At 52.2% G+C, this 15,333-nt stretch overlaps 4 protein-coding genes across 4 annotated transcripts in view; 2 read left to right on the forward strand and 2 right to left on the reverse strand.

Moving 5' to 3' along the window:
- Nucleotides 1–265: 265 nt before the first annotated feature.
- On the reverse strand, nt 266–1,020 carry GUITHDRAFT_52672 (hypothetical protein; the record flags this gene model as incomplete). Its single annotated transcript, XM_005837298.1, has 3 exons — nt 266–424; nt 734–784; nt 838–1,020. Coding segments are annotated over 3 exons (393 nt in total), but the record flags the coding sequence as incomplete, so codon positions are not given.
- A 2,017-nt stretch (nt 1,021–3,037) lies between these two features.
- On the forward strand, nt 3,038–5,630 carry GUITHDRAFT_104183 (hypothetical protein; the record flags this gene model as incomplete). The annotated part of the gene is made up of 3 exons (XM_005837299.1): nt 3,038–3,129; nt 3,244–3,354; nt 3,668–5,630. 3 exons carry the CDS (start codon nt 3,038–3,040, stop codon nt 5,628–5,630), a joined length of 2,166 nt encoding a protein of 721 aa, XP_005837356.1.
- Nucleotides 5,631–6,705: 1,075 nt separating this feature from the next.
- GUITHDRAFT_104184 (hypothetical protein) lies at nt 6,706–8,854 on the forward strand (the record flags this gene model as incomplete). Its single annotated transcript, XM_005837300.1, has 2 exons — nt 6,706–6,947; nt 6,994–8,854. The coding sequence occupies 2 exons, from the start codon at nt 6,706–6,708 to the stop codon at nt 8,852–8,854; spliced, it is 2,103 nt and encodes a 700-aa protein (XP_005837357.1).
- A 6,083-nt stretch (nt 8,855–14,937) lies between these two features.
- The window catches only part of GUITHDRAFT_47608 (hypothetical protein), a gene marked incomplete at both ends in the record, with an annotated part of 13,568 nt that continues 13,172 nt past the window's right edge, over nt 14,938–15,333 (reverse strand). The window contains one exon of the mRNA XM_005837301.1: nt 14,938–15,317. Within this exon, the coding sequence (XP_005837358.1) occupies nt 14,938–15,317 (380 nt within the window). The remainder of the gene's footprint in view (nt 15,318–15,333) is intronic.

The following is a 15,333-nucleotide window of genomic DNA, read 5'->3' on the forward strand; positions in this document are numbered from 1 at the left end:
CCTCTCCTTCAAAAAATAATAAATGTCAAACTGAGATAAAATAATTCAATATCACCTTCTCCTCCGTATCCCAAATGGTTTCAAGCTGTTTTTCAATTTTGGGAGTCACACGTTCTAGTTCCTCGCGATCAGGCAAAATGTAGTCCGCACCAAAATCCTTTGCCCAATCGAATGAATGCAGGCCAAGTCCTAACAAGCCGATCTCCTTTCCTAGCACTCCATCCGACTTCGGATCCTCTTGCTCTAGCTCAACAGGAGATCCGATAATAAGAACGGGCTCTAATGGCGCAGCAACGACGTATTTCTCATCCTGGTAATAGAATGTTGCCAATACTTGGACTTTCTCGCTTTCATCGTCCTCCTTCTTTTGAGAAGACAATCCATCGTCCGAACCTTCTTCTTCATGCGAGGTGCTGTCAATTAACTCATCGGTCCGCAGTTTGATGTGCCCATCGATCGTAGGACTGCTCAAAATAAGATATCAGCACCAGAAGCAGTCAATGAAGACAACAGCAGCAAAATCAAATACCCAGAATTTTCCTTTCCATCTTGATGCTGATAATAGCTATGATGATCAGTTGCCAATGTCTCCAATTCAAAGCCATCAGCATTTATGTACCCATCCTCCTCATCTTCCTCTTCGTCTTCATCTTCATCGTCTTCCTCTTCCAACTCTGCATTTCCTTCAACCTACTTCAAATTACCAATCACGTTTGAATTTCAAAATATCAACCGTGAGAACAACAGCAGAACGAGATAGCACTAAATCCATCTCTGCCAACACCTGAAAAGGACACAAAATCAGTAAATTAGGTGAAACCCAGATAAAATCGTTACCGCTGAAGCTGTTGGGAATAGAGTGTCAATCCTTTCATCATCAAGAACAGGTACAAGCTGTCTAGAACCGTCCACCTCTAAATACCCAGCTATTATGACAGGAGTATCTGCCGGCATCAAGGTTGCATATTTTTTCCCTTCCACTTCTATCTCCCTGTCGATGAAGCATTCGATCACTCGATCCATTTTCGCATCCCTCAACAACACAACACGATAATCATTCATGTCGTGTTCGTGTACAGTATTGTGCCATGTCTCACCATCCCATGAGTCCGATTCATCCATAAATCCATTGAACACTGATTTGACACTGAACAAGCCATTCCTCGTTTGTGAAAATCGAGGACGCTGGTGATGAGTGGCTGCAGCGAATCCATGCATCTTTTGCTTAACATTCCTGGACGAAAATGATGCAAGAGAGCTTGGGGATCGGATGCAGCTTATTTTGCCCAACGAAGCGACAAAGGCGTTCATAGCCCGCTCCGGAGGCCATCTCAGCGCGTTGCTACACGCCGGGAGGTCCAGAAGCATTAGTCCAAATGAGCAGAAGAAATGAAAGAGTACCCTGACACTCATCATGTACAATACGTTGCAGTATGTCACTCGACCAAGATGTTCAAGAACAAAATCTTGACGATGAACAGGTATATGTGGTTATCAAACGACGGACGGGGCCGATTATGATTGAGAGACGAAATGACGATCAAACGACAAAGAAATGGTAGACAAATGTCACCGATTTAGGAATAGAAGAGAGGAATCTGATTGAAGATACCGATCAGGTGAGTAAAGAAGAAGTCGAAGTGCAACTTTGGCAAGGGGTCGAGGAAAGGGAGAGAGGGGGTGGGAAGGAAGAGTGGAGAGGGGAAGAGAGGGGGAAGGTTTTAGGCGAGCAACAAGAGAAAGAAGTCGCAGAAGGTTGAGATGAAGGAGGGAGGGGACAAGAAAAGTGAAGCGAGGAGCAGGATACAGAGAGGGGTAGCGGGTCTGGGGAACAGCGGGCAGGGGGGGAACTGGTGCCACAAGAGTAGGGGTGGACGGGTGGGATGGACAATCCTTCCCATGGGAGGGGTAGTTGAAAATAAAGAGTGCTCAAACTGATGGGAAATTAAGGGGTACTCAGTTCCATATTTGGGGTAGAGGTAGCAATTGGAGGTGCCTACTCAAGTTTAAGTTTTTGAAAGGGGGTGGTGGTCATAGTAGTACTGACGTCGTACTGAAATAACTTGAAATGGGTGGGTGATGCAAGGGGAGTTCGGGGGTGATGAAAACAAAATTACTAATATATTACTATATTTATAAATGGGTCGAGAATAGATAGAAAAAGTGTTGCAGGTGTTGTTTATTACAAACAGAAGTCAAGAAAACACATTTATTGCATCTATTGTACCTTGTTATTTACAAATTAACTATATATTAATTGTAAAATAGTTTTTAATTATACACATGGTACGAATGTTACTCAAGCTATATTGATATATAAAATTATATCGAGGAAGGGGCGCTACTCGCTCCTACGCCTCGTCTTCACCACCCGTGTTCCTTCAAAGGCAGCCACAATCTTCACTATATCACTCAAAATGTTGACTGAAAGACCTCTAAATCCTGTACAATTTCTTGACTACTCATGCATAAACTTGACTACATACCTCCACCCCCAGGGTGAAGGCGTAGACCCACCGATGGGGCACTGCTGCATCGAATCTCTGCCGGGCGGCAACTTGGAATCCTGACGGGCATCGTGATAGACGGTCGCAATTTTGAACGACCAATAATAAACCCCTGTATGTACCTAAACTTAACTAAAACAAGCGCGATCATCGGATTTCACTGCTCAACTTAAGTGATAACGTTTACTACCGCCGCTACCGTACGCAAGGCGATAGGTGCACTACTAGTAGGGCCATTTTTTGAAGCCTGACCCTCCGGGCCTTAAAGGGACCCACCCGGCCTGGGTTTGAAATTGTCATATAGAGGAGGGGCCCTCATTCAGACCAGCTGCTGCTGGGCATAGAAGGGTACACCAGTACAGGGTGGGTGGGGGGTACGAGATTACGTGCGAGAACAGAAAGATGAAACTGAAGGGGAAGAAGTCCATGTCAATGTGGATGCAGAGTGAGAAGCAGACGTAGATGTAGAAAGGAAAAGCAGATGCAGATGCAGATGCAGATGCAGATGCAGATGTAGAAAGGAAAAACAGATGCAGATGCAGATGCAGATGCAGATGCAGATGCAGATGCAGATGCAGATGCAGATGCAGATGCAGATGCAGATGCAGATGCAGATGCAGAAGTAGAAAGGAAAAGCAGATGCAGATGCAGATGCAGATGCAGATGCAGATGCAGATGCAGAAGTAGAAAGGAAAAGCAGATGCAGATGCAGATGCAGATGCAGATGCAGATGCAGATGCAGAAGTAGAAAGGAAAAGCAGATGCAGATGCAGATGCAGATGCAGATGCAGATGCAGATGCAGATGCAGATGCAGATGCAGATGCAGATGCAGATGCAGATGCAGAGGTAGACAGGAAATGCAGATGCAGATGCAGATGCAGATGCAGATGCAGAAGTAGAAAGGAATAGTTGGTGTAGATGCACATGCAGATGTGTAAACGGAGAAGGAGATGAAGGAGATGTGATGAAGGAGATGTAGAAGGTGAATGATAATGATAATGATAATGATAATGATAATGATGGTGCTTCTGTATGTGTGTCAGACAACGGATTGAAAGAGTAGACAAGTAGCTGACTTGGTACAACTCACGCTCTTGTGCAGGAACTCTGCTTTGTGTGTTGCGGAATCGTGAAGCAAAGCGATGACGGAGTGCAGCAGGACAGAAACAGGAGGATCCAACGGAGGCTCAGAGCAGGGATCATGTTCGAGTGACGAGCATGGTAAAGATGAGTTTGAAACATTTGAGGCAATAGAAAACATTGTCAAAGGCAACATGCCTGTCAAGTTCAGTAAGACAGGTATTCAACAGGAGTTTCGTGAGCTGCCGCTTGAGGTCGGGTATGAGAAGGAGGGATGTGTGATCTTCAGATTCGACACTGACAAAGACAACATCTACTGCTTTCAAAAGATTTACAATGAGCTTGAGAGGTTGCGTCCGGACGGGTTCTCTTCCAAACAGATGCTGTTGGATTTCATCTGGTCTTGTGTGTACAATGACGAGCACAGCAAGTTCTATCAGATATCGCTAGAGAGCTTCGAGGATCTTGATGTCAGAGAGCATGACGAAGATATGGTGCTCGATCTGACTGAGACCATCAGGCCGCATATCCATGCAACGTCTTCACACGAGGGGTCGCAGTTCGAGTTCAAACCAGCCATTTCCTGGATCGATTTGATGTGTATGATTGTCAATCAGTCATCCCTCGCCAACCTCTCGTCCCTCCTTCAACCTAAGTCTATCTCCAAGCTGATCGCTATGTCCGGTTGCGCTCCTGACCTCTTGCCGGTCTACTGCAAGCGTCGGTCCGATGCTCATCCTCCAGATAGCGTGAGCGTGATCGTCAGGGTCGCTTACCTCTTGACCATGTTAGGCTCCACTCCAGGGTTCTACGACGGGAGCAACAACACCAACGCACAAGTCATATTCAGCATCATGAAGCAGGCCATCATCATCGACTGCTTGGGGCAGATGTGTCAGGGCAACCTTGGCAGGGATCGAGACATCATCTTGAGGCTTGTTTGCTGCACTGCCTTGATGTTCCTGGACCTGGCTGGTGATTACGCTACCATCCTGACGCTAGTGAGCTATGCTGTGCTTATCAACCTCGAGGAAGAGAAATACGACGAGTATCCCGTGCTCTCCATGCTCGATGGCTCTACAAACTCGGGGTTTCTTATCAGCAACGTCAAGGCTCCCGCTCAAGACTGGCTCCTGTATGCCAACAAGGCCCATGAGGGCGTGATCATGCCCAACGGGGATGTGATCTTCTTGTCCAACGGGTTGAAGCCAAACTTGACTGACTTTAATCTTAAGTTGCTGGACTCGGACAACGAGACGCTTGCTGTGCTCTCCGTCAGTGACCTCAAAGGCAGGCTCAAAGAGCTCGTGCAGAGAAGCGCCAAAATCATATTCGGCGGCATCACAGCAGCATCGTTGTTGTTGCTGATAGATGGATTCTTCATCGGATGGCTCACCCGAGCTCCCAACAGTCAGGTCACCGCTATCGTTGGCTTCATTCTCTTCTTTCTCATGTTCTGCGACGACTTGACTCAGAGGTTCGTGTCCTACACCATGAACAAGTACTTCGTGCTGGTCATCGTGACTGCTCTCGCGGTCGCTCAGAACACTGCTCTGAGCGACCATGGTGTTTTGGACGACAGCACGCAAGCAGACACGAAGAAGTTGATCTTTCCCATTGCCAGCCTTATTGTTCTCATTGGTGCGGTGGCATGGTGGGTCAAAGCAGGAAGTTTTTTCTCCATTGATAGGAGTTTGTTCAAGTCCAACAAGACTGGAATCACCTTCTTCACACTGCGGAACATTATCAACCGCAAGATCAACAGCCTCAGCGAGACTGAATGTGCAGCCTTGTTGGAAGGCCTTGCTGGGCGAGCAGATTCAGACCAGAATTCCGCCGTAAAATGCAACAAATTTTCACAGAAGTATTGGTGGTATAAGGTGACTATCATTCTCAATTCTATTGAAGACGACGACATTGATCAATTCGTGAAGAAGTATCTTCACGATGAGTGGCAGATTGCAAATGTCTTTGGCGACTTTGTTGTGCCTGTTGGACACTCAAGAAGTCCACAAACTGACAATCAGAGGTTGGAAATTTGAAAGTAGAGCGGTATATCTCCTCCATTACCATCAGAGATCTCATCGTTGAAAAGCTTGATAAAAAGCCATCATTGCACTAAGAATTATGAACTCAAATGAAACCATTCGTCTTCAACTTAGAACCAAGATCCAAATCTCTCGCCGCCGCAGAGGTACAACCGGGGCCGGCGCTTGCTGGCATGCTCGCGCAGCTGCTGGGCAGATAGGTCGCAAGGGGCCGAGCCCGAAGACGTATGTTGCTGTCGCAGCAAGCACAGGAGCTCTGCAGCAGCCTTAGGGTTTAGGGTTTAGGGTGAAAGGATCGATCATGGAGAGGGAATGGCATGAGAATTTCAGGATGCTAAGGGTGGAAGACACGGAATGGGATGGCATCAAGACAGCAGCAATCAAGCAACTGCTGGAGGCGCAACACACGCTATGGACGGCAAGAAGGGTAAGAGAGTCGATTTAGTCCGATGGGGGCAGGCGCGGCTCATGGGCAAGCCACCCATGGAGCACAAGAAGGGAGGAAAACAAGCCGGGCATCAAGGAAGCAGACGCGGCGCATGGTCATGGGCCGCATGAAGGGAAGAAGAGAAGGGCTAGCCAGCAGGAGAAGGGACAGCCTTGCCACAGTGGGCGACTCGCTGCATGTGGGGGGGGAAGGGGCAGGAAGGTGCAACGGCAGTTAGCGAAAACAAGAAGGGGGACCGGGATCGGAAATTGGAACGGGCCCGGAGGACATCGTTACTGAAAACAACTAGTACGGAAGCAACCAGGCCTAAGGGGCCTATAGGAAAATGGGCCAACCCCCCCCCAAGGTTGGGAACCCCTTTAGACGGATCATTAGGCGAGAGATGAGCGAAGAGCAATAGTTCTTAGCTATCAAACTCTTGACTAAGAGTCTAATAAACTCAAATAATAATAATAATAATAATAATAATAATAGGGTTTAGGGTTTAGGGTTTAGGGTTTAGGGTTTAGGAGGCGCCGTTATTTTCGGCAGCATGGCTCCTCGTCAGGTGTAGGGGAAGCCGCCAGGGCGCCAAGGAAGCTGCAAGCAAGAGGTTTGTATACTTCAAATAGCTTTCTAAGTATGGTTCTTCAGTATGATGAAAATGTTCGCAACCTGCTGTATCGGAGATCATGCCAATACACGCAGAGCGGACTTGTGGATGCCTCTGTCCTCGAAGCTGATCTCGTCGAGAGGGTGAAGAGCTTCGCGAAGCGTTATCCGAACAGCAGGACAGCCCAGGCTTGCAAGCGGCTGTGGAGGGATGCACCCCCGACGCTATCATATCGCAGAAGCCATCCGCTCGACATGTCAGCAGGCACGACGTGAGCTTCTGCAAGAAGCGATGACTGGATGGAGTGACGCATCCAGAGAGTGGTTCATGCAGCAGATTGAAGAAGCCAAGAAGGAGAAGGTCGAGACATACACCGCCTCAGCAGGCAACGAGGTGACTTCCTTCATCTCCATGACTCTCCTGGGCATCTCCTCGGTGTATGTCAACCATGAAGAAAAGCTGAAGAAGAAATTCGAAGAGATCGGACTGATCGTAGACTCAGTGCAAGAGAGTAAAGCAATCATGTGGAAGGCTCCGTATAGACCCGAGATAGCGAGTGCTGAGGAGATCCCGGTGACTGTTTCCTTCCTCCGCAATGCACAAGCGGAGAAGCTCTGGCAGGGAAGAGAGGACTTCGCGATCGATGGTCGCAAGTTCACAGCTGTACATGTGAGCATCGTGCACGATCGATCTTTCAAGATTCGAGCCAAGAGAGGACCCTGGGGCAAAGGGGGCAGCTTGGCAGAGCTGACCCACCTGCTAACCTTGGGCGGCATGACAACGGCTGAGATAGCTGCCGTCTATCGCTATCAGCTGCTGCGCCAGTCCCTTGCAGCGGTCCAACTCCAGCCGCTGGCAGGCATGCTGGTCGCTGGGGCGCCAGGACAGCAAGTCCACAAAGGCTTAGGTCAGAAAGGCTTCATCGCTGTAGGGGCCAACGTCATCTGGAGACAGAGGGAGGTGGAGTGGATCGTCTCCTCGAGCTGCCCAGAGGCGAATGATACAGCATTTCGAGCTTTCCGAGAGAGCGAAGCGATGGAGGGAGTACACCTGACTCTGTTCAGCGAGGACCCGAAGATCAGAGAGGCGCTCGCAGTCGAGTTGACAGCGGATCGCTTTGTGTCCAGAAATAAGTTGAAGAAGGCATCAAGGATGCAGAAGAAGGCAGGCGGCAAGGACGGCAAGGAGATCAAGATCATCATCAAGTCGACGGCGGCATCTGGTCGCTTCACGAGGAAGGAGATGGAGGGGCTGTGCAACGGCGGCAACACGTCCATCGCAAGAGTCAAGAGAGTCTTGTTGGAGATCGCTAACAGGCTCGAGATCAAAGTTGAAGGCATCGACATGGAGGAGGATTTGAACACCAAGTCCTGGAACGGGTCCAAGCTATGCATCCTCCTCGGCTCCACGGAGGATGCTCGATGCATGATGAAGGAGCTGCCCTTCTATCTCGAAGGCGCAGCCACCAAGCTCGAAGCAGTCGGCTTCGACAAGGAGCCTGAGGCGGCTGGTCAGCGGGGCACCAGCGACGCAGCGCAGCGACAGGAAGAGAGCGAGGGAGAGTGGCTGGAGTTTACAGACCTGGAGAGGATCACAATGGAGGCAGCATCTCCGTCAAGCCAAGAGGACATGCAGCTCGTCAGCGAGCTGTCAGCAGTCATCGAAGATGCAACTTCTTTCAACGAGGCAGGGACGAGCGAGCCGATCAAGCTGGTCCTGGACAAGGCCGTTGGCAACCTCCACGACACCTTCTACTCTCCGGGGAGCCTGGAGTTCATGTCGCTGGGAGAGTGGGCGAAGATGCCAGAGGAGCAGGGAGTTGGACGCAACGTTCTCAAGGAGAAGCTGGGGAAGTGGCTGCAGAGCAAGCGCTGGACTCGCGTGCAAGGAGAGAGCAAGAAGGCAAGGAGGGGCAGCGCGTTCTCGCCACGGGCAACGGCAGCTGCTGAGCTTGAGCAGGAGGCGGAGAGCGACGACATAGAGCGTCGATCTCTTAGCTTCCTGTTCATAGCACTGAGTAAATTCGCAGAGATGCATGTGCTGGCCTGCTCGCTGAAGGTGGACAAGAAGGACCGACTGCGAGTGGAGATGAGGGAAGATGACGAAGAAGAGGAAGACATGGAGGAAGAGCAAGGCGAGGGCGAGGAAGAAGACAGGGCGAGCCCGTACCGAGCTTGAGCTGAGCTCAAGGTAAGGAGAGGTAGGAGGCGACCGAAGGCCAAGGTGAGGAGAGGCAACTCTCCTGACTGAGGCTGAGGAAGCTGAATGGAGGAGGAGTAGGTGGCGACCGAAGGCCAAGGTGAGGAGAGGCAACTCTCCTGACTGAGGCTGAGGAAGCCAAGAGAAGACAGCAGAAGTAGAAAGTAGAAAGAGACCTCAGAAGCAGGGTTCGCATTGTAGGCCGTGTACTCCCAGTGCTCGCGCGCCTCTTTAGACTAGGATCAAATTGCAAAAGCCCACAACGAGGCCGAGCAACATTCTAGCATTCTAATAAACTCACATAACTAGTTATAATAATAATAATATACGGGTTTAGGGTTTAGGGTTTAGGGTTTAAGGGTTTAGGGTTTACGGTTTAGGACCGGGCCCGTTGACAGAGGCACCGGGCCCGTTGACAGAGGCACCGGGCCCGTTGACAGAGCACCGGGCCCGTTGAGAGAGGGTTTAGGGTTTAGGAGGCGCCGTTATTTTCGGCAGGCGCCGTTATTTCCGGCAGGCGCCGTTATTTTCGGCAGGCGCCGTTATTTTCGGCAGGCGCCGTTATTTTCGGCAGGCGCCGTTATTTTCGGCAGGCGCCGTTATTTTCGGCAGCATGGCTCCTCGTCAGGTGTAGGGGAAGCCGCCAGGGCGCCAAGGAAGCTGCAAGCGAGAGGTTTGTATACTTCAAATAGCTTTCTAAGTATGGTTCTTCAGTATGATGAAAATGTTCGCAACCTGCTGTATCGGAGATCATGCCAATACACGCAGAGCGGACTTGTGGATGCCTCTGTCCTCGAAGCTGATCTCGTCGAGAGGGTGAAGAGCTTCGCGAAGCGTTATCCGAACAGCAGGACAGCCCAGGCTTGCAAGGCTGTGGAGGGATGCACCCCCGACGCTATCGCAGAAGCCATCCGCTCGACATGTCAGCAGGCACGACGTGAGCTTCTGCAAGAAGCGATGACTGGATGGAGTGACGCATCCAGAGAGTGGTTCATGCAGCAGATTGAAGAAGCCAAGAAAGAGAAGGTCGAGACATACACCGCCTCAGCAGGCAACGAGGTGACTTCCTTCATCTCCATGACTCTCCTGGGCATCTCCTCGGTGTATGTCAACCATGAAGAAAAGCTGAAGAAGAAATTTGAAGAGATCGGACTGATCGTAGACTCAGTGCAAGAGAGTAAAGCAATCATGTGGAAGGCTCCGTATAGACCCGAGATAGCGAGTGCTGATGAGATCCCGGTGACTGTTTCCTTCCTCCGCAATGCACAAGCGGAGAAGCTCTGGCAGGGAAGAGAGGACTTCGCGATCGATGGTCGCAAGTTCACAGCTGTACATGTGAGCATCGTGCACGATCGATCTTTCAAGATTCGAGCCAAGAGAGGACCCTGGGGCAAAGGGGGCAGCTTGGCAGAGCTGACTCACCTGCTAACCTTGGGCGGCATGACAACGGCTGAGATAGCTGCCGTCTATCGCTATCAGCTGCTGCGCCAGTCCCTGGCAGCGGTACAGCTCCAGCCGCTGGCAGGCATGCTGGTCGCTGGGGCGCCAGGACAGCAAGTCCACAAAGGCTTAGGTCAGAAAGGCTTCATCGCTGTAGGGGCCAACGTCATCTGGAGACAGAGGGAGGTGGAGTGGATCGTCTCCTCGAGCTGCCCAGAGGCGAATGATACAGCATTTCGAGCTTTCCGAGAGAGCGAAGCGATGGAGGGAGTACACCTGACTCTGTTCAGCGAGGACCCGAAGATCAGAGAGGCGCTCGCAGTCGAGTTGACAGCGGATCGCTTTGTGTCCAGAAATAAGTTGAAGAAGGCATCAAGACTGCAGAAGAAGGACGGCAAGGAGATCAAGATCATCATCAAGTCGACGGCGGCATCTGGTCGCTTCACGAGGAAGGAGATGGAGGGGCTGTGCAACGGCGGCAACACGTCTATCGCAAGAGTCAAGAGAGTCTTGTTGGAGATCGCTAACAGGCTCGAGATCAAAGTTGAAGGCATCGACATGGAGGAGGATTTGAACACCAAGTCCTGGAACGGGTCCAAGCTATGCATCCTCCTCGGCTCCACGGAGGATGCTCGACGCATGATGAAGGAGCTGCCCTTCTATCTCGAAGGCGCAGCAACCAAGCTCGAAGCAGTCGGCTTCGACAAGGAGCCTGAGGCGGCTGGTCAGCGGGGCACCAGCGACGCAGCACAGCGACAGGAGGAGAGCGAGGGAGAGTGGCTGGAGTTTACAGACCTGGAGAGGATCACAATGGAGGCAGCATCTCCGTCAAGCCAAGAGGACATGCAGCTCGTCAGCGAGCTGTCAGCAGTCATCGAAGATGCAGCTTCTTTCAACGAGGCAGGGACGAGCGAGCCGATCAAGCTGGTCCTGGACAAGGCCGTTGGCAACCTCCACGACACCTTCTACTCTCCGGGGAGCCTGGAGTTCATGTCGCTGGGAGAGTGGGCGAAGATGCCAGAGGAGCAGGGAGTTGGGCGCAACGTTCTCAAGGAGAAGCTGGGGAAGTGGCTGCAGAGCAAGCGCTGGACTCGCGTGCAAGGAGAGAGCAAGAAGGCAAGGAGGGGCAGCGCGTTCTCGCCACGGGCAACGGCAGCTGCTGAGCTTGAGCAGGAGGCGGAGAGCGACGACATAGAGCGTCGATCTCTTAGCTTCCTGTTCATAGCACTGAGTAAATTCGCAGAGATGCATGTGCTGGCCTGCTCGCTGAAGGTGGACAAGAAGGACCGACTGCGAGTGGAGATGAGGGAAGATGACGAAGAAGAGGAAGACATGGAGGAAGAGCAAGGCGAGGGCGAGGAAGAAGACGGGGCGAGCCCGTACCGAGCTTGAGCTGAGCTCAAGGTAAGGAGAGAAGGTAGGAGGCGACCGAAGGCCAAGGTGAGGAGAGGCAACTCTCCTGACTGAGGCTGAGGAAGCTGAATGGAGGAGGAGTAGGTGGCGACCGAAGGCCAAGGTGAGGAGAGGCAACTCTCCTGACTGAGGCTGAGGAAGCTGAATGGAGATAGAGTAGGCGTTATTTTCGGCAGGCGCCGTTATTTTCGGCAGGCGCCGTTATTTTCGGCAGGCGCCGTTATTTTCGGCAGCATGGCTCCTTGCCAGGTGTAGGGGAAGCCGCCAGGGCGCCAAGGAAGCTGCAAGCGAGAGGTTTGTATACTTCAAATAGCTTTCTAAGTATGGTTCTTCAGTATGATGAAAATGTTCGCAACCTGCTGTATCGGAGATCATGCCAATACACGCAGAGCGGACTTGTGGATGCCTCTGTCCTCGAAGCTGATCTCGTCGAGAGGGTGAAGAGCTTCGCGAAGCGTTATCCGAACAGCAGGACAGCCCAGGCTTGCAAGGCTGTGGAGGGATGCACCCCCGACGCTATCGCAGAAGCCATCCGCTCGACATGTCAGCAGGCACGACGTGAGTTTCTGCAAGAAGCGATGACTGGATGGAGTGACGCATCCAGAGAGTGGTTTATGCAGCAGATTGAAGAAGCCAAGAAGGAGAAGGTCGAGACATACACCGCCTCAGCAGGCAACGAGGTGACTTCCTTCATCTCCATGACTCTCCTGGGCATCTCCTCGGTGTATGTCAACCATGAAGAAAAGCTGAAGAAGAAATTCGAAGAGATCGGACTGATCGTAGACTCAGTGCAAGAGAGTAAAGCAATCATGTGGAAGGCTCCGTATAGACCCGAGATAGCGAGTGCTGAGGAGATCCCGGTGACTGTTTCCTTCCTCCGCAATGCACAAGCGGAGAAGCTCTGGCAGGGAAGAGAGGACTTCGCGATCGATGGTCGCAAGTTCACAGCTGTACATGTGAGCATCGTGCACGATCGATCTTTCAAGATTCGAGCCAAGAGAGGACCCTGGGGCAAAGGGGGCAGCTTGGCAGAGCTGACTCACCTGCTAACCTTGGGCGGCATGACAACGGCTGAGATAGCTGCCGTCTATCGCTATCAGCTGCTGCGCCAGTCCCTTGCAGCGGTCCAACTCCAGCCGCTGGCAGGCATGCTGGTCGCTGGGGCGCCAGGACAGCAAGTCCACAAAGGCTTAGGTCAGAAAGGCTTCATCGCTGTAGGGGCCAACGTCATCTGGAGACAGAGGGAGGTGGAGTGGATCGTCTCCTCGAGCTGCCCAGAGGCGAATGATACAGCATTTCGAGCTTTCCGAGAGAGCGAAGCGATGGAGGGAGTACACCTGACTCTGTTCAGCGAGGACCCGAAGATCAGAGAGGCGCTCGCAGTCGAGTTGACAGCTGATCGCTTTGTGTCCAGAAATAAGTTGAAGAAGGCATCAAGGATGCAGAAGAAGGCAGGCGGCAAGGACGGCAAGGAGATCAAGATCATCATCAAGTCGACGGCGGCATCTGGTCGCTTCACGAGGAAGGAGATGGAGGGGCTGTGCAACGGCGGCAACACGTCTATCGCAAGAGTCAAGAGAGTCTTGTTGGAGATCGCTAACAGGCTCGAGATCAACGTTGAAGGCATCGACATGGAGGAGGATTTGAACACCAAGTCCTGGAACGGGTCCAAGCTATGCATCCTCCTCGGCTCCACGGAGGATGCTCGACGCATGATGAAGGAGCTGCCCTTCTATCTCGAAGGCGCAGCCACCAAGCTCGAAGCAGTCGGCTTCGACAAGGAGCCTGACTCTGAGGCGGCTGGTCAGCGGGGCACCAGCGACGCAGCGCAGCGACAGGAGGAGAGCGAGGGAGAGTGGCTGGAGTTTACAGACCTGGAGAGGATCACAATGGAGGCAGCATCTCCGTCAAGCCAAGAGGACATGCAGCTCGTCAGCGAGCTGTCAGCAGTCATCGAAGATGCAGCTTCTTTGAACGAGGCAGGGACGAGCGAGCCGATCAAGCTGGTCCTGGACAAGGCCGTTGGCAACCTCCACGACACGTTCTACTCTCCGGGGAGCCTGGAGTTCATGGCGCTGGGAGAGTGGGCGAAGATGCCAGAGGAGCAGGGAGTGGGACGCAACGCGCTCAAGGAGAAGCTGGGGAAGTGGCTGCAGAGCAAGCGCTGGACTCGCGTGCAAGGAGAGAGCAAGAAGGCAAGGAGGGGCAGCGCGTTCTCGCCACGGGCAACGGCAGCTGCTGAGCTTGAGCAGGAGGCGGAGAGCGACGACATAGAGCGTCGATCTCTTAGCTTCCTGTTCATAGCACTGAGTAAATTCGCAGAGATGCATGTGCTGGCCTGCTCGCTGAAGGTGGACAAGAAGGACCGACTGCGAGTGGAGATGAGGGAAGATGACGAAGAAGAGGAAGACATGGAGGAAGAGCAAGGCGAGGGCGAGGAAGAAGACGGGGCGAGCCCGTACCGAGCTTGAGCTGAGCCCAAGGTAAGGAGAGAAGGTAGGAGGCGACCGAAGGCCAAGGTGAGGAGAGGCAACTCTCCTGACTGAAGCTGAGGAAGCTGAATGGAGGACGAGTAGGTGGCGACCGAAGGCCAAGGTGAGGAGAGGCAACTCTTCTGACTGAGGCTGAGGAAGCTGAATGGAGGTAGAGTAGGTGGTGACCGAAGGCCAAGGTGAGGAGAGGCAACTCTCCTGACTGAGGCTGAGGAAGCCAAGAGAAGACAGCAGAAGTAGAGAGTAGAAAGACGCCTCAGAAGCAGGGTTCGCATTGTAGGCCGTGTACTCCCAGTGCTCGAGCGCCTCTTTAGACTAGGATCAAATTGCATAAGCCCACAACGAGGCCGAGCAACATTCTAGCATTCTAATAAACTCACATAATAATAATAATAATAATAGGGTTTAGGGTTTAGGGTTTAGGGTTTAGGGTTTAGGAGGCCGCCCCTTCCCGAGGCATGCACATCCGCGGCGCGTAGGGAGAGCGCAAGGGGACCGGAGGAAGCTGCGAGCAAGTTCTTGGTATAGTTCAAATAGCTTCTAAGCATGGTACTACAGTATGATGAGAGCGTTCGCAACCTGCTGTATCGGAGATCATGCCAATACACGCAGGGCGAGCGCTCTGGCTGGAGTAACAGACAGACCGACCTCGTCGAGAGGGTGAAGAGCTTCGCGAAGCGGTATCCTGGTAGTAGGACAGCTCAGGCTTGCAGAGCTGAGGGACAGACCGCTGGAGTAACAGACAGACCGCTGGAGTAACAGACAGACCGCTGGAGTAACAGACAAGACCGCTGGAGTAACAGACAGACCGCTGGAGTAACAGACAGAGACCGCTGGAGTAACAGACAGAGACCGCTGGAGTAACAGACAGACCGCTGGAGTAACAGACAGAGACCGCTGGAGTAACAGACAGACCGCTGGAGTAACAGACAGACCGCTGGAGTAACAGACAGACCGCTGGAGTAACAGACAGACCGCTGGAGTAACAGACAGACCGCTGGAGTAACAGACAGACCGCTGGAGTAACAGACAGACCGCTGGAGTAACAGACAGACCGCTGGAGTAACAGACAGACCGCTGGAGTAACAGACAGACCGCTGGAGTAACAGACAG

Source organism: Guillardia theta (assembly GCF_000315625.1).
Source record: "Guillardia theta CCMP2712 unplaced genomic scaffold GUITHscaffold_15, whole genome shotgun sequence".
NCBI lineage: Eukaryota > Cryptophyceae > Pyrenomonadales > Geminigeraceae > Guillardia > Guillardia theta.